The sequence below is a fragment of the Corythoichthys intestinalis genome, chromosome 19 (genome assembly GCF_030265065.1).
Source record: "Corythoichthys intestinalis isolate RoL2023-P3 chromosome 19, ASM3026506v1, whole genome shotgun sequence".
Lineage (NCBI taxonomy): Eukaryota > Metazoa > Chordata > Actinopteri > Syngnathiformes > Syngnathidae > Corythoichthys > Corythoichthys intestinalis.
Window position 1 is genome coordinate 9693938 of NC_080413.1, and position 19520 is coordinate 9713457.

Consider the following 19520-nt stretch of genomic DNA (forward strand, 5'->3'; position numbering starts at 1 on the left):
TAACGGCGTTATTTTTTCAGTAATGAGTAATCACTTATCTTTGCAACGCCGTTACTGAGGATGTAAAGGAGTTCGTTACTATGCTTTACTACTTTGGTTGAATGACGCGAGAAAAGTCTGAGACACAGACTCACGGAGAGAGCAGAGTGGGAGTGGCTCCAATAATAGCAGACTGTAGCCGATAGCCTACAAACTACGCCCACATGATGCTACGGTAGACATCACATGTACATAGAACTAGATGCGAAATGACAGACTCGGAGGCGTTAGCACATGTATAGAGAACTAGATGCGAAATGATATACTCGCGGGCGTTAGTAAACAGCCGTCATCTTACAAGTTAGAGAAATGTTATATTAAAACCCCTCTTAATGTTTTCGTTTTATTAAAATTTGTAATATTTTCAATCAAAAAATAAACTAGTAGCTCGCCATTGTTGATGTGAATAATTACACCATGCTCACTCATGGTACTAACCCATAAAATCAGTTGGACCCAAACGCCAGCAGAGGGCGCCAAACACCAAAAAACAAGTAACAAGCGGACATTACACTGTACTGTCATTTTAGTGTGTTTGAGCGGGGCATGTGTGTTAATTGCGTCAAATATTTTAACGTGATTAATTTAAAAAAAAAAAAAAAAATCCCGCCCGTTAACGCAATAATTTTGACAGCCCTAGTACTTTTATCTTTTTAGAACTACAAGTCTTTCTATCCATGCATCGCTTTAAGCGAATGTTAATAATGTTAATGCCATCTTGTTGATTTGTTATAATAAACAAATACAGTACTTATGTACCGTATGTTGGATGTATATATCAGTCTTGTCTTATCTTTCCACCCCAACAATAATTTACAGAAAAATATGGCATATTTTATAGATGGTTTGAATTGCGATTAATTACGATTAATTAATTTTTAAGCTGTAATTAACTCAATTAAAAATTTTAATGGTTTGTCAGCCCTAATTTTTACATTAAATTGCCTTTCAAGATGACATATGTGTTCTATGTGTTGGATTTTATCAAGTAAATTTCCCCCCAAAATGCGACTTGTACTCCGGTGCGACTTATTATATGTATGTTTTTTTTCTCTTCGTTTGGCATTTTATGGTTGGTGCGACTTGTAGTCCGAAAAATCCGTTAAGTCCAATTTCGACCTGATACAATTTAATTTTGCTTTCGCCACGATGCTTTAACGAGGTTTTATTGTGCGTGCTTAGTTTGTCAATGAAGGCAACGGGAGCACGTTTCACCAACTCCCATTACAGTCCATTCAGTAGGCTTAAATTCCCGCTTGGTTGCCAACACAGTGGCCTGTCCCGCTTTTGCGTCACCTTTCCATCATCCGTTGGTGACCTTCTTAACAAGCCACCTCGTTGTTGTCCATTTGTGTGCTGCAGGAAATGGAAGACCGAATCCAGCATTTTGACACATTCCTGTGAGACTCCGACAACAAAACCTCCTCAGGTAGACCCTGAGCAAACTGCCCCCGGACCCCTAACCGCCTCCTCCCACGGGACCACAAACTGAGAGCGAAGTCGAGAGACATTCAATGGTGCTATCGTCTCAGGAAAACACGCTTTGACACAACCAAACCCCCCACCTCCCCCTGCAGGTGTGTCACACTCACGCACATTTAGACCCACGCCAACGGTAATGGGCGACCCCGGTGCTACTTGGGTGCTATTCTAACTGTAATCCATGCTGCTTGAAGTGAAAACAACCCCTTCCGCACGCGCGCGCACCGATCCTCACCAGCAGACAGTTGCGAATGCCAGAACGGAAGAAAAATCTCATTCGGTCAAAGACGCCGCTGAGCCAATCTCACCGCTGAGTGGATCATCATCATTATGCGCTGTTGTTTCTTTCTCACCACTTCTTTCTACCCTCTTACGGTTACTTTATATTCGTTGTGCCATGTTATCTCTCCAAAAAAAAGTTAGAAAAACTGTGGAAGGGTCTTAGTGGCTTTTAATTAAACCTGACATCTCCGAGTGATATGATTTGAAACAAATATGGTACTACTCAGTTAGAATCAACTCCAGTCATACAATACAGGGTGACTTTTTAACAATCCAATAAAACCAAGAGTGATGGACCCCAAAAAAATTTATTTTTTAGCTATTGAAACCTTAAAATTTTTCTTCTTTTAAAAATGGCCTCTTCTTGTATGAATGCATTCTTCTTTATCTGTATAGAACCCCAAAAGGGTCTGAATTAAATAAAAACAACATTTTGAAATATGCTTTGATAAATAACGAATTGTTTAATGTGGCGCTTACATTGTAAAATTATGTAATATTATTATGAAAAAGATTATACAAGATAAAAAGTGTTTGGTAACACTTTACAATAAGGGTCCCTTAATTAACATTAGTTAAATCATTTTTTTAGACAATAACTAATGTTTAAGTAACATTACAATAGATAATATAATTGCTTAGCTAACATTTATTAATATGTTAGTTAACATGAGTTAATGCATTAGCTAATGCGTTAGTTAATGCATAACCAGACAGTAACTAATGGTTTGGTAAAACTCAAAGTATATATTGGGTTAGGGTTTAGGGTTAGGGTTTGTTAACTTGGCATTTACAATTTCTCAGTTAAGGGACTTTACGTGTCCAAAAAGCATTCAATAATGGTTAATAAAGGTTAAGGGGGGGAACTTAAGCATTTATAATTTGTTAGTTAAGGGACACATGTGCTACACTTTATAATAAGGGTCCAAAAAATATTCAGTAATGGTTGATTAAGGTTAAGTAATACTTATGAGGTACATTCACGTGAAAAAATACCATAATTAAGGTCAGGTTAGCAGCACCCAAGGACTCAAAGAGCAATGTTTCTCATTTTAAAATAACAATCACTTACTAGTATCAGTATACATTAATAACTTATAATTTACTAATGTATATGTGAATTAATGTTAAGTAATGTATTATATCTTATAACTTAACCTTAAGTATGGTATTATTTCACGTGAACGTACCTCATTAAGTATTAACCTTTATTAACCATTACTGAATACTTTTTGGACCCTTATTGGAAAGTATAGCACATGTGCCCCTTAACTAAGAAATTTTAAATGTTTAACAAACCCTAACCCCATATAGGCCTATATATATATTTAATTTTACCAAACTATTAGTTACTGTCTGGTTATGCATTAACTAATGCTTTAACTAATGCATTAACTCATATGAATTAATACATCAATACATGTTGGATAAGCAATTATATTAATTATTGTAATGTTACTTAAACGTTATTGTCTATCGTTATTGTTATTGTCAATCTATTTTTAGGGCTATTTTGAATAAAAAAAAAAAAATTTGAACCCTCCATTTTTCTGGGTAATTTATTTCGGAGGTCGTTTATTAAATTTTTTTCCCCCCCAACTTCGTTTTTCAAAATAATTTATTTTTGGGTTTGTTTTTTGAATTAATTTTTTTTCCAACGTTGTTTTTCAAAATAATGTATTTTGGGGTACATTTTAAATTTTCCAACCTTGTTTTTCAAAATAATTTATTTTCGGGTTTGTTTTTTGAAAGTTTTTTTTTCCCCAACTTTGTTTTTCAAAATAATTTATTTTGGGGTTGTTTTTTTTAAAATTATTATTATTCCAAACTTGTTTTTCAAAATAATTTATTTTCGGGTTTGTATTTTGAAATATTTTTGAAGTATTTATTTATTTTTTAATTATAATTTTTTTCCCCAACCTTGTTTTTCAAAATAATTTATTTTCGTTTTTTTTTATTTTATTAATTTGTTCCAACTTTGTTGTCTTAAAATGCATTAATTAACGCATTAACTCATGTTAATGTATTAATAAATGTTAGATAAAGGATTAAATTATTGTCATGTTACTGAAACAAAATGCAAAATGTCTAAAAATGCATTAACTAATGTTAATTAAGGGACCCTTATTGGAAAGTGTTGCCAAGTGTTTTTTAATTTCATAATTCCTGTTTCCAAAATAGCCTTTTTTCATTTCCAAGTCGTTTTTCAGCACAATGAGATTTTACCAAAAAAATTTCATAATATCTTTTTCCACAAAGGCCTTTTTATTTCATAATGTCGTTTTCCAGCACAATAAAGCATGAACTGTCAATCAAATACTTAAGTCTGAGTCAGTTAAGTGATATGCTGGAGGGACTGTGAAGTTTGGCTAGCTGCGCTAGCATTTCGTAGCGTCACTTTCAGAGTTAATCAGATAAGTTGCGAACCGGTTAGATAGTAACGGACGGCGTTTACCTCAGCCTTAGCAAGGATTTCAGCAGCAGTGTGTTTTTATTAGATGCTTTCTGGAAGTTTACCGAGCAGTTCATCGTCGCTACCAAATGCTAGCGCAGCTAGCCGGACTCCACACGCAGCACGCGCTTCATTGTTCTGAAAAACAACTTTTTGAGATAAAAAGGCCATTGTGGTAAAAGGCATTGTGAAAAAAAATCTTTGTGAAAAGTGCTTTTCATCTTGTAAAATCTCATTGTGCTGAAAAGCTTCATTATGAAATGAAAGGGCTCTTGTGGAGAAAGGCATTAAGGAATAGAGAGTGTTTTTCATGAAGTTTTTTTGTGTGATTTTCATAATAATTCTACCTTATTTTACAATTTAAGGGCCATATTACATAATTTGTCTGTTATTTATCGAAGTGTTGCTTTTATTTAATTTTGACCCTTTTGGGATTCCATACATCTGAGCTGAGATACTGTGAATTTCATCCTGAATTCACCATGGTTACTATAATGGCACATTGTTTACTTGCTCAAGGTCACCGTCTCGCAGCGCCGCCACTTGCTCATGTCTACCAATACGCAAAAATTTTCAACAGCAGATTTCAACAAAGCCTTCATGCAGTTGAACACCATTTTTGAATGAAAATTCCATCATTGTTACTTAAACGGCATGTTTTAAGATTTCAGTCACTATGAGTAAATTATTTTTCTTCCATAACACTTAGTTTGCTTGTTAAAAAGTTCCCTTTTTTTAGTCACCCTGTAATTAAGAGCAGTGTTGATTGACCGCGTGAAAGCACACAAAATACAAACACAAAAAACGCAAAAGAACTTAAATTCGTTTATAGCAGGGGTCTCTAAGTCCGGTCCTCGAGAGGTGCTATCCAGCTTGTTTTCCATGTCTCCCTCCTTTAACACACCTGAATCAAATGATTGGCTCATCAGCAAGCGCTGCAGGAGCCTGATAACGACCCTGATTATTTGATTCAAGTGTGTTAAAGGAGGGAAACATGGAAAACAAGCTGGATAGCGGCTCTTGAGGACCGGACTTGCGGACCCCTGAATTACAGAAAAGCAAAAATAAATGAATAAAGTGCAAAAGGAGTGAGTTTGAATGCAAGCAAGTTACCTGAAGATCTCCGAACTGACAAAATTTACCTACTCAATTTGGATTTGTACTTTTAGTAACATTTTATTTGACGGTGGCGTCATAATTATGACATAACACTGTCATGAGAAGTATGTCACTTTTGAATAGATGTGAAAGACGTAATTGGAGTTAATGAGATCTGTCATAAGCATTCAGAATTATGACGGCCTTATGACGCCAATGTCAAATAGTGTTACCGTACTTTTTACACTGAACGGCCAAAATTAACATCAATTTATTGTCAGTTTTACCTGTTCACGCAAGACAATAATCTGGATGATTGAGTGGTTAATGGCTAATTGTGTCGAGGAGTTATTTGAAATTTTCATATAGAGAACTACGGAAGCGTATTGCATTCACATGCAAAATAAAAAATGGGGGGGCTGTTTTTTCAATAAATTTTTTTTTAACCCTCCGTTTTTCTGGGTAATTTATTTTGGAGGTCGTTTTTTAAAAAAAATTTTTTTTCCAACGTTGTTTTTCAAAATAATTTATTTTGTTTTTTTTTTTAATTTTCCAACCTTGTTTTTTAAAATAATTTATTTTCGGGTTTGTTTTTTTTAAATTTTCCATCTTTGTTTTTCCGAATAATTTATTTTGGGGTTGTTGTTTTTTTATTATTTTTTTTCTAACATTGTTTTTCAAAATAATGTATTATCAGGTTTGTATTTTGAAATAGTTTTTTTTCCCCAACTTCGTTTTTCAAAATAATTTATTTTGGGGTTGTTTTTTTTAATCATTTTTCCCCCCAACCTTGTTTTTCAAAATAATTTATTTTTGGGTTTGTTTTTTTTTTAATTAATTTTTTCCAACTTTGTTTTTCAAAATAATTTATTTTGAGGATGTTTTTTTTTAATTATTGTTTTTTCCAACCTTGTTTTTCAAAATAATTTATTTTTGGGTTTGTTTTTTTGAAATATATTTTTTTCCCCAACTTTTAAAATCATTTATTTATTTATTTATTATTTTAATTACATTTTTTTCCAACCTTGTTTTTCAAAATATATTTTCAGGTTTGTTTTTTGAAATATTTTTTTTTTTCCAACTTTGGTTTTCAAAATTGTTTTTGGGTTTGTTTTTTTAATTAATTTTTTTCCAACTTCGTTTTTCAAAATAATTTATTTTTGCGTTTGTTTTTTGAATAATTTTTCCCCCTGAGCTTGGCTACTGCAGAAAAAATTGCAATACGCTTCCGTAAATGCTAATGGCTTCCAAAAAAAAAAAAAAAAAAAAATGTATTCAAAATTCAAGCACTTGAGTTATTGAGATACTTTAATGAATTCAAAAAAAACAAATCCAAAAATAAATTATTTTGAAAAACAAAGTTGGAAAAAATGTAATTCAAAAAGCAAACCCAAAAATAAATTACTTAGAAAAACGAAGTTGAAAAAAAAAATTATTCAAAAAAACAACCTCCAAAATAATTTACTCAGAAAAACAGGGTTGAAAAAAAATTAATTAAAAAAAAAAAACAGCCCCAAAAACAAATTACTCAGAAAAACGGAGAGTTGAAAAAAAATTAATTCAAAAACAGCCCCGCATTTTAAAATTTTTTCATGTGAATGCAATACGCTTCCGTAGAACAGCTTGAAGATTACATATTATGTTTTCTTTTCTTTTTCTTTTTTTTTTTTTAACAGAACAGAAAGTTCTAAACTGTCATCCCCAAGTCTTACCGCGCACCATGTTGGAAACGTTCGCGTTCTTTGAATAATTTGCGCTTGTATTCGTGTTAGCACCGTCGCTAAGGCAGCATTTGGTTTTAATTACATGTTCGCTCCCAGAAATAACCCTGTGTCGTTTTAACTAAGCTCGGAAAAGATGATGGACTGAATATGCAAAAAAAAAAAAAGGAAAAAAAAGCTGCCGCCGCCGGGTTAACACTCGGTCCGCAAGCTACCTCAGCGTAACTTATTGTCAGCTGTTTACTCGGTACACTCAAGCGGTATTTTTTTTTTTTTTTTTTTAAATAAAGTACTCAACTCGTTAGCGGTGAGGTGACGTCTAAGCGGCCCCCCAAACTCCCACCTGCCAGGGCCCCATTTTGTGACATGATGCATTATTTTTCCTGTATTATTTGGGCAGATTTCATCTCATGTCTATTTATTGTAGATGATTTACATTTTTTTTTTTGGTTTTGAATTTTGTAAACCTGTAGCATTTGTGTAGCAGGTTTTCGGGGGCATTTGAGAGTTTTTACAAGTCTCTCAGGTTTAACACATGCCCTTTTTTTTTTTAAATTTGGTTTTCCTACTTTTTATGGTGTGTACATGTATTTATTTCCTGAAGTGTATTGTTGCCCTACCCCAAAAAAGAAAAGCTTAGCATCACATGTACTGAACGTTTTTTTTTTGGGTGTAGCATCAATACGCTTCCATAATTTCCTGTTTTTTCATTTGATATGTTGCATACTGGAAATCGCGCAGGAACAGGACCAGACTTTTTTGTTTTTTTTAAATAAACATTTTGTTGCCAAAAGACATACACGAGAGCTACATTTGGGAATTATAAAGACACGAGTTGGTTTAAATGTCATACATTGTGATATTGCTTTGTTATTGTAGCCATGATGGACTAACAACCAATTTTTGTCTGGTAGTTGACACGACTTTTTCTAGTCCAGTATGCCGAGCGAGCAAGCGAGCCCCTCTTTGGTCCCGTTCTTCTTTCCTTCACGTGCCCTGACACTTTTTTTTTTTTTTGCGTCGGAAACTTTTGAGGCGCTGCCAGGGTTTCGGTTAAGATTTTCGGCCCGTTCAACACCACCCAGCACGCTCTCGTTACCTTTTTAGTGTAAGGTTATATTTGGAATGGAAACACTTACTGTATTTCTCAAATAAAACTGCTGTGAAATACTTGAATAAAAAGGTGCAAAACTGAATGTGCTGGTTTGTTTTTTGAGTCGACATTAAAAAATGGATTTGTTATGGGGATTAGGGGTGGGAACTTTTGGCTAGCTCAAGATATGATTTGCGATGTTAACGATCTCGCGATATGGCAATGCAACAGTTATCGATACATTGGTCCGGAAATAATTCTACGATATTCTACAAAACGCCTGATAAACAGAAAAGCTATGATATACCGTATTGGCCTGAATATAAGACGACCCCCTTTTTCAAGATTCAAATTTGAAAAAAAGACTTTTTGAACACCAAATTTTTATACAGAAAATAATACAGTACATCTGAAACAAATGATTATAACCATATATTTGAGAGAAAATGCATGTTGTTTTGCCTCATTCAAATCTTAATATGTGAACATTTAAATATGTAAACTAAAGTGCAATCACATTCGTAAATGAATGGCTTCTGGTTTTTCAAATGTAAATAAACTGTTGTGATAAAACAACAAAATTGCAATAACTGCATTAACCATCAACGTGAAGTCTAACTGTAATTGTAGTCTTGAAACAAATCTGAATAAGGAAAAACATTTCAATAAAATAATGTAAACTGGTTAAACTTGAGAGAAGCTGAGATCTGTCATGACAACATCGCTTCAGTGATATCTGGCGCCATCTAGCGTCGTGAATGGGTATAACGTCTAGACCGCGAATATAAGAGGACCCCCTCTTTTTCAGTCTTATTTCATTGCAAAAAAGTCTTATATTCGGGCCAATACGGTATATATGAATGTAAAAAAAAAAAAAAAAAAAAAAAAAGTTGTTTAACTTATTCGCTACCAGCCATTTTACTAGATTTTAACTGATTTTGCAAGGCCCACAGAAAATTATGTTCTATTGCTAAATAAACACCAAAAGAAACATTACTCTCTTCTTTCAGCAGGAAAAAAAAAATTAGTTCATATCTTTTTCCATTCTTTAGAAATCAGCATTAGAAAATAGCTTTTTTAGCAATTAGCAATAGCAATTTTCCAATTTCTGATGAAAAAACAGAAATGGAGCTTTTTGTGGATTAGGGGTGGGAACTTTTGGCTAGCTCAAGATATGATTAGCGATGTTAACGATCTCGCGATATGGCAATGCAACAGTTATTGATACATTGGTTCGGAAATAATTCTACGATATTCTACAAAACGCCTGATAAACAGAAAAGCTATGATATACCGTATTGGCCTGAATATTAGACGACCCCCTCTTTTTCAAGAATCAAGTTTGAAAAAAAAAAAAAGAGGCTTTTTGAACACCAAAATAATTTTTATACGGAAAATAATTACAGTACATCTGAAACAAATGACTATAACAATATATTTGAGAGAAAAAGCATGTTATTTTGCCTCATTCAAATCTTAATATCTGAACATTTAAATATGTAAAGTGCAATCACATTTGTAAATGAATGACCTCTGGTTTTTGAAATGTAAATAAACCAATCTATTGTGATAAAACAAGATTGCAATAACTGCATTAACCATCAAAGTGAAGTCTTTAGTTACATCCCAAACATCTAAATAATGTTTTCCTTCTACAAAATAACATAAACAACAAGCCAAATAGAGCTTTTGATAGCAAAGTAACAATTTATTTACACATAACTAACTGAGATGATGCTGTTGTGGCTGCGACATCCGGGTTAACTTTTCCTTAATCGCCACCTGTCTCACAAAGATTTTTTTTTTTTTTAGTCTCTGCGGGGTCTGCTCGGCGAGCAGCACGGACTCGACATTGTCCGCTGCACGGGTGGTCCCGGTCGTTCTGCTCGGTCGTCCAGCGCCTGGCATCCGGGGCGTCCTCTCGGTTGTTCTGCTCGGTTGTCCGCCGGCTGGCATCCTTCTGCCGGCGCCCCGGCCGTTCGTAGCTTTAAAATGGATTTTCAGCATTTTGCTTTGGAGCTACGTTGCATCAGAGCCTAGAGATGTCTCTTGTGGAGAAAAAACATAAAAGACGTATAAATACGTCTTTGGGACACTAAAACAAAAATAGAACGTATTTATACGTTTTTGGGAGCAAATGAGTTAAGCGGACGCTCGCTTTTAGCGTTAGCCTAATGCTAACGTGAAAACTATGCTAACGCTAGGAGTTACATTTTGTGTGATGATCACTCAGTATATGGTGGAAAACACAGACAAGACTGAAAAATCAGTTTCTGCTCTTGCACTCCTCTTTAAAAGAACGTGCTGTATTTTAAGCCAAAACAACTGTTTTGTTTGATAGAACAATATGTCTATATGCTGCCATAGCAGATTCATGGCGCATGAAGCCCCCGAACTATTTTTAATTTGTCCGTTTTACCCTGAAAACCCCCGTTTACAGACGTCGCGCAACCGCTTTTTTCAACCCAGCCATAAAACGAAGGTAATTAATTATATTTATTATTCAAAATGTCTGTCGTTTTTAGCTTAGAATCATTAATTGATGTCTCATATTTCGTTTAAAAAAAAAAAAAAAAAAAACCTTAAAAAAATTATTTACTCAAATATTTTAAACTTTTAGACAAATTATGCCACAATGAAATAAATGGCGTCTGTAAAAAAAAGTCACGGATATCTACCTCATAACTATTGCTTTATTGTTTTTGTTACTGTCGAATTTTTTTTCGATATGTTAGATGATAAATAATCGATCCACACAAAGAAAAATAGAAAGAAAGAAAAAAACGTTTAAAAGGGTAAATTTATGAAAAAGAAAATCTCGACCAATCTTTGATGTCTGCGATTTCTGCATCGCGACCCTTGTTATATTACCATGTTTCACCCATTAAATCCAGCTGTGGCCATTCACAGCTGTGTCTTGACACTCAGTGATACATGCTACATGGAGTTTTTGGATCGAAACAAGGTAAGTACGCGATAATATCTCGTTAAAGTCATGGCGTCTGTAATTCTGCTCTCGCGTGCTCTCACCTCCAGATAGGGTTTTGCTGTTAAAATTATTATCATTATTATTATTTTTTTTTAAAATGCCGTTCAAAACTGTTCAAAATGTTTCTTCCCCCAGAAAATTGAGATTTTAAGCTTTCCAGTGATATATCACACATGCATATCGGACAATTTTGAAATTTGGCCAAATTGGGGGTCTCAGAGGGGAACTACAAGTCACCTGAGTGTTTTCCCGCCATATACATTTAAAGGCTAAAGCAACATTGCATATCCTCTCTGATCAAGATAAGAAAACAAATTTTACTGTGTGTGCAAGCTTGGAGACTGGGTAAGACTCACTGAGTCAGGGCGGGAGGCGCAGTATGTCACATGAGTGACACAAGCAGAGACTGCTACAACTCAGGCCAACTACACAAAAAAATGTCAGACATTGTGAACATGTGATGGAAACTATTGCGCATTTTCATCTCGTTCATGTCTCATCAAACGAAACCTGACAATAGTCATATTTTAGTCTCCCAAAACAAGTATTTAGCTCTTTATGGTCTCGTTATGAAAAAATTGTTCGCTGACGAAATATTTTCGTGATCACCATTGTTGACGAAAACAAGACTGTTTCAAATTAATGTATAGAAAAGTCAATTACAGGTAGTCCCCGGGTTATGAATAAGTTCCGTTTCTACGCTGGCGACTTATACAGAATTTCCGCGTAAGTCCCACGTAACTGGGTGCCTTGACAATTTTTGCAAAGTGTCATGAAATATAGAGACTATCAAAATCTTTTGGGCCATAATGTAGGGTGTAGAGTCAGATAACTGGGTCTGTGTCAGAGGTCGTGGGTGTTCCAACAGGACAATGACCCAAAACATACCTCAAATCGCACCAAGAAATGGTTGGAGACAAAGCGCTGGAGAATTCTGCGGTGGCCATCGATGAGTCCGGATAAAAATCATATTAAACACTATGCAGAGATCTTAAAATTGCTGTTGCAAGAAGGCACCCTTCAAATCTGAGAGACCTGGAATAGTTGCAAAAGAAGAGTGGTCCAAAATTTCATCTAAGAGGTGCACAAAACTTGTTGATGGTTATAGGAAGCGATTGCTTTCCGTTATTTCTTCCAAATGATGTGCAACCAAATATTGTGGTGAAGGTGCCAACAATTTTGTCCAGCCTATTTTTTGAGTTTTGTCTAAAATTGTGTTTATTTTGACTTTTTTCCTCAGCTGTTTTATGTTTTTCCAATGCACATTCAAGAAATACATTATTACCGAAAACATTTGTAACTGCATTAATTTATGTGAGAAATGCTGTATTTTCAGGAAAAATTCCAGGGGTGTCCATAATTGAGAGACAGCTAGAACCAAAGTGGTATTTGCCATGTAGCATTTTTTTTTGCCATGTATCAAAATGTTTTGCCATGTGGCATTTTTTTTTATTTTGCCATGTGGCATATTTCTGCCATGTAGCAAAATGGATTTTGACCTGGCATTCAAGTGTAAGTTCAAAAATCACAGCCATGCACGTTTTTCTGCCATTTAATATGAATGGAAAATTTGGCCGTGCATAGCCGTCAATGGCATAGCCTGCCTTGGTTGTCAGTTGAATGTCAATGCACTTTTATGTAAAGTGTACGGTCAAAAATCACAGCCACGTTTTTCTGCCATTTTAAAATGAATGGAAAATTTGGACGTGCATGGCTTGCAAAACTGCCATGTACCCCCTAAAAATTGCCACATAACCCCCCCCCCCCCCAAAAATGGGACAAACAAAAGTCCATTTTGCCACGTACCAAAGGAAATGCCAGATGTCAAAATCCATTTTGCCACATGGCCAAAAAAACGCCACATGGCAAAATTTGGCCACATGCAAAACATTGCAACATGGCAAAATCCATTTGCCACATGGCAAAAAAATGCCACATGGCAAAAATGCATCACGGCAAAATCCATTTTGCTACAAGGCAAAAAAGATGCCACATGGCAAAAAAATGGCACACCGCAAAATCCAGTTTGCCACATGGCAAAAAAAATGCCACATAGCAAAATCCATTTTGTCACATGACAAAAAAATGCCACATGGCAAAATCCATTTTGCCACATGGCAAAAAAATGCCACATGGCAAAATCCATTTTGCTACATGGCAAAAAAAATGCCACATTGAAAAATCCATTTTAACACATGGCAAAAAAATGCATCATGGCAAAATCCATTTTGCTACATGGCAAAAAAAAAAAAAAAAGCCACATTGAAAAATCCATTTTGACACATGGCAAAAAAAATGCATCATGGCAAAATCGGCAAAAAAATGGCACACCGCAAAATGCAAAAAAAGCCACAAAGCAAAATCAATTTTGCCACATGGCAAAAAAATGCCACGTCAAAAAAATGCCATGTGGCAAAAAAAAAAAAAAAAAAAAAAAATATTTTGCCATATGGCAAAGAGCTTTTGGTTCTCAGCCCTTCTGGAATAATTTCGTCCATCTTTTTTTTTTTTTTTTTTTACAAAAATGGCTTCATGTACAAAAACCAAATTTTGTTATAAAACTTGTGAGGTCTTACTATTTCTGAAATAGCAAAGAAATGAAAAATTCATTGCACAAAAAAAAAACTGTCCAAGAAAGACAAGACAAATCATATTTTTTGGGTATATGTATTAGCTTTTTGTAATATTGTGTTATTTTTTTGGATACAGATTTACAGACGTACCACTTTTTTTTTTTAATTCAACCTATCAATTTTTTTTGTATTTTTTTTCCTAAAAACATTTATACACAATTGTCTCAGGGTTGTAAAATATACATATTTTTCCTTCCTGGTATTTACAGAAGGCCGCCTCTTCTACTCTACGTGCGGCTTTAAAATGAGACCTGTGGTGTTTAGAAAAACCAAATGAGAAAAATGATAACAGTCATGGGTGATTATTGTGCTTCTTTCCCTCGGCGAGGGATGAAATATTCCGGAAAATGGGATGAGGCCCAACCACTTTAGTCCTCTTTGGAAGTCCTTCCCATCGTATCGCTAGTGTAGGATTAAATGGAAATGAGAGCAGTAAACAAAGGTTTACTAAGAGGGTCCCTGCGCCTGTTGATGGGGTGATGAACAACCGGCGTGGTTGCGCATGAAGTACATTCTGCACAGGGAAGGGAACGAGCGAACGGTCCATAGCGTCCCTAGTTTTTGGCACTGAGCGAGGGTGGGCCTCATCCGCTTTGGATGTACTTCTTGATAACAACGCAGCCGTGTCTGAAGAGCGGGCAAGGTAGCGATTGAAGCAGCGTCCACGTGTTGCCGCTGGGTTCGAACGTCTCCATGTTGCCTAGCGCCGGACCCTCGCTGCTCACGATGCCTCCCGTGGCGTAGATCTTGCCGTCCAGGATCACCGCGCTAGAGTGGAAAACGCAAATGTTGCCGTTAATGGATTTGACAAGTTCTTTTCATCTTTCTGCTGTGAATTGGAATGAGTTTATCACTAGTAGACGTCCAATCCGTTCAAAGTGGGAGGGTGGCAGCGAATTTCAGTTCACAGCATAAGGATGAAAACAGCTTGTTTTTCTGTTTATTAGTCGTTTTGTAGAATGATTTCCTGATCAATGTATCGATAACATCGCCATATCGTGAGATCATCCTTATCGTGAGCTACCCAGAGGTAAGCCTGTCGCAATATGCAATAATTCCATTTATCGCACGGTAAATAAAAATGAGGGCGGTAATTTTTCCGCTGCGATTTATCGCCTCCCGGCTGATGTGCTGTTAAAAAGATTTATCGCCTCCCGGCTGATGTGCTGTTAAAAATTCGGCTTACTTATTGCCAACCAGACAAAATGAATTTTCGTTCTGGGTCCGGCAAAAAATAGCGCCGGAGCCAATTTTTTCCCATTATATCTTATTGTTCAAAGTATACCAGCCGTGTCATTGCTCGGGATTGACTGCGGACCATCTCCGGCGTGCCAGTCCACCGGCGGTCCTCCTCTGTTCGCCAGTCTTTATAAGTTAAAGTGCATGTGACACGAAAACGCATGTTTATTTCATAATACACGCGGTATTTTATGCTCCTGACTGATATGGACCGCTTGGATGTGTTGGAAGCGATCGCTATATTTAATTAGTTTTTTTAATCCTGCGCCATGAAAATGAGTGACTTCCGGATTCGGTCTTGCATTTAGGAGGAGGGCGCTGTGACGTGTACGGGTGAAAGCGTACTAAGGATTCAGCTAATACGTTTATTTTTCGCATCACGCCAGCAAATCTTACTTTGTGAGGGAGAGGCATGTACGCCTTTTTGGAGCTTCAAAAGGTTCCCATTCACCGTGGATATTGGCCAAAACAAGCCCTACTACTGTGGGACTATTGGACTTACGAGGAAGTGAGTAAACATCTTGTTTTGTATTATGTCATACATTAATACAGCAATTACAAAGTAAACACTACAAACTTTCTTTAAAATAAAGGACTACTTACGTTTGATCATTGATAGGCATGTAAAAAGCTCTCCTCGTGCACATTAGCTACACAACAACTGCAGCCGCCCTCCTCCGGGGAATGAACTGTAAATTGCTCTCCGCCAGGCAGTTTGCCGATCCGCGAAGACAATCGACAACCCAGTCGTCATGTGAAATAATCCGGGCTAGTTATGTGTGATTTTCCGCTTCGAAGACTTTGAAACATCACTCGGTTCGGGTTAGCATGTCGGCTAGCTGTCACGCCTCTTAGTTTGTTTACATTCTCCGAAGCCGGGGAAGGGAAATGACATATGTCCGATTTAGGTGTCATAAAATATCGTTCGGGAGGTGCGACAGTAAAGGGGAAGTCGACAGTTTTGACCATTATGGAGTCATTTTGCCATGTCGTCCTGAATAAGTGCATTTTTATTATTTCATATTCCATTTAGCACAAGACTGTTATTTGTCATGACCATGCCATTTATTTAGCAATTGGGGAAAATACTTGGATAAAAAGAATATCCTGTAAAAATATTGGAGTAGAGAGATTGAAACAATGACATTTTGCGGCTCTCTTCGTCGCGTTTTCCTCGTTCTGAATAATTCCCCCTTAATGGGCTGCATACTAAATCAGATGAAATCGTGACTCCGCTGATGTCATCCACCTGTTGGGGACGCTAGAGCCCTAACATGGTAGGCGTGGCTAACCAGCAGATTAAAAGACTAATTTCTCGTCATCTGCGCTTTGCTAAATTGTTGTATATAGTTGAATCGTCTCAAAATATGATTCTAATTCACATAATAATGCTATTTAAGACTTTTTTTCTCATGTCGTATGCTCTCTAAGGTGACAGTTCTCATTGTGGTAACATCAATTCGCCAAGTGTCCACTGCTGTTGACGCCAGGATTGAAACAGAATGTAAAATAGCGCTCTCCTGCTCACCGTCAGCCCCGCGGTGCGTTCAGGTACAGCAAAAAAAGTCCGCCACATTAGAACCCAATTTGTTATATTATTACAGGTAGTGTACTGTATTATTATTATTGCTAGTAGGGTTGTTCCGATCATGGTTTTTTCCTCCCGATCGTTTTAGTTTGAGTATCTGCCGATCCCGATATTTCCTGATCCGATTGCTTTTTTTTCTCCCGATTCAATTCCAATCATTCCCGATAATTTTTCCCGATCATATACATTTTGGCAATGCATTAAGAAAAAAATGAATAAAACTCGGACGAATATATGCATTCAACATACTGTACATAAGTACTGTATTTGTTTATTATGACAATAAATCCTCAAGATGGCATTTACATTATTAACAGGGGTGCACATAAGTGGTCCGCATGCGTACTGGACGTAGACAAACGCGCTGGCCCTCAACGGCATACATCCGCTTTTGCGTACCGATGGCTGACCACTGTATTTGCGGCGGACACGAGAAAATCACTTCTCAAAATGTCAAAGAGGCAGGCCCCACTGAGTAAAAATCTCCGTGTTCCTCCACCCCCGTCAAAAGACAGACAGACGACAGAGACGTCACCGGAGCTACCAAAAAAAAGGACTTTTGCTGAAAAGTGGCTGCAGGAGGTAGGTACCATGGCTAGAAGCAAATGATGCTCGCACGGAAATGTGGTACAAAATTTGCCGTGAGAATCACAATGTCGCTGATAAGAGCAGCACATTTTATGTAGGGTCAAAGAATTTCAGCCATCCAAACTTTGAAAAGCCCGAAAAAAACAGCATGTGGCAATTAAGCAAACTATCGATGTCAAACAGGACCCCACTTGCCCTATGGACAAGTGGCGGAATAGGGCGGAATAAAGGTAATGAACAGCGACATGCACTGACAAACGTGTTTTTGCTCGCATTTCACAAAGCTAAACATGCACGTTCAATGAGCTCTTATGAGAAGGACATCCCACTTTTACAAAGGCTTGGAGTTAATGTGGGAGCCGCATAATGCCCTTTATTTTGAATTAGTGCTTTTATGTTTATTTCTTTACATTTCACTTCATACTCAGTGTTGTTAATAACGGCGTTAGAATATAACGGCGTTATTTTTTTCAGTAATGAGTAATCTAATGAATTACTTTTCTCATCTTGGCAACGCCGTTACCGTTACTGAGGCGGGGAAGGCGGCGTTACTATGTGTTACTAAGTTGGTTGAATAAAAAAAGTCTGAGAGAGACGGACTCATGGAGACGAGAGAGCAGGGCAGGAGTAGGGAAGACGCCGTTGCAAACACGATGCTAGGTGGCTCCAATAATACCTGACTGTAGCCATAGCCTTCAAACTACGCCCACATGATACGGTAGATATCACATATTATAGAACTAGACGCAAATCACAGACACGGCTGCATTGGCAACATGTTTTAAGGACTACATGCGTTAGTAAACAGCCGCCATCTTAAAGCAGTAGACCTCTCAGGAAGGCTCTGATGTAGAGATGGTTCCCTAGCGAAACTAAGTAACTTTTTTTTTTTTTTTAAATCTAAAATGCTCCTAAATCAGCAAAATCTTGACATAAATCTATCTTTAAATGATGAAATGGTTTTAAAACTTACACATGTTGAAAGTAGACAGAAGGGAACTAATGCAATAACGGGAACAATTTTAACAATTTTAACGGTTGATTCACAACTTAAAATGACTTCCACACAGCAAAGGTTACTATCTAGTTATCGCAATACCCTTGTGTCTAGTTAAGTGGAGGGTAAAGAATTGGGCTTGGGCCAATTGTCCCCAAAACCCTTTAAACTTCACATTGTGCGGCCTGTTTTTTTTTTTTTTGAGGAAAAAAAAAACACGAAAATTATCACTAGTTACTTTGCCAAGTAACTAATTACTCTTACATTCAGGTAACTGAGTTACTAACGCAATTACTTTTTGGGAAAAGTAATTTGTAACTATAATGACTTTTTAAAGTAAAATTAACAACACTTCATCGTACTGGCAATTTTGTTGCGCCAGTTGATAATCAAGCATTAATTGTTAATATAATTAATTAAAGGTAATTGGCTCTAAGTAAGGCTTGTCATAATTTTATCGCATCAGGCGGGTCGGCTCTCAAGCTCAATGAGGACCAAGTCGCATCTCCAGGTCCTCCTCTGAGAACCTGGGCAAAAAAAAAATATGTGCACCCCTGATTATTAACATTTTTTCTGTGAGAGGGATCCACAGATAGAAAGACTTGTAATTCTTAAAGGATAAATGTGACTTTGTATATTGTGACTAAATATTGCCATCTAGTGTATTTGTTGAGCTTTCAGTAAATGATACTGTAGCCATGCCCAAATGCATGATGGGAAGTGCAACCATGACTGTGCGTAGTGCTACCATTTGATATATCTTCTCTGCGTTGTGAAATAACATAGGGTGTTAAGAAAAAGATCAATTACTACCTTGCTTCCCCACATTGCTTCCCACGTTATTTCTAATCATAGGGAGAGGAATTGTAAGGCTTTAGCCAATTAAAAAAAGGCTCCAAAGGCTGCCAAAATTCCCTCTACTCATTTTAAGCTGCCTTTTAGCTCTCTATATAGGTAAAACGGCGCCATTACAGAATGAGCGCGACAATGCGTGAGTGGGTCGTGCAGCGCATGCATTAATTGCGTTAAATATTTTAACGTGATACATTTTTAAAACTTATTACTGCCGTTATCGGGATAAATTTGATAACCCTACCTTAAGCCTAAACTAAGGACTCTAGATGACTGTAACATATTATGTCTGTAACATTAAATACAATTAGGAAACGATTTAATAAAAAAAAAAAAAAAAAAAAAAAAAAAAATTTAAAAAGGCATGGCCGATAGTTTTTTGCCGATTCCGATACTTTGAAAATGCCGATCGATCGGGACATCTCTAATTAATATATACTGTATTCTCACAGTGTAATTGTACATAT

At 36.4% G+C, this 19520-nt stretch overlaps 2 protein-coding genes across 6 annotated transcripts in view; one reads left to right on the top strand and one right to left on the bottom strand.

Annotated features, from left to right (window-relative positions):
• atad2b (ATPase family AAA domain containing 2B) overlaps positions 1–12916 on the top strand; it is a 166003-nt gene extending 153087 nt beyond the window's left edge. For both annotated transcript variants that reach the window (XM_057822001.1, XM_057822000.1), the window contains exon 28: positions 1402–12916. In XM_057822001.1, coding sequence (XP_057677984.1) covers positions 1402–1443 — 42 coding nt within the window. In that variant the 3' untranslated portion in view covers positions 1444–12916. The remainder of the gene's footprint in view (positions 1–1401) is intronic.
• Positions 12917–13704: 788 nt separating this feature from the next.
• LOC130907439 (kelch-like protein 29) overlaps positions 13705–19520 on the bottom strand; it is a 501705-nt gene continuing 495889 nt past the window's right edge. For 3 of the 4 annotated variants that reach the window (XM_057822529.1, XM_057822530.1, XM_057822531.1), the window contains one exon: positions 13705–14557. In XM_057822529.1, coding sequence (XP_057678512.1) covers positions 14374–14557 — 184 coding nt within the window. In that variant the 3' untranslated portion in view covers positions 13705–14373. The remainder of the gene's footprint in view (positions 14558–19520) is intronic. The other variant, XM_057822532.1, reaches the window with a different exon arrangement.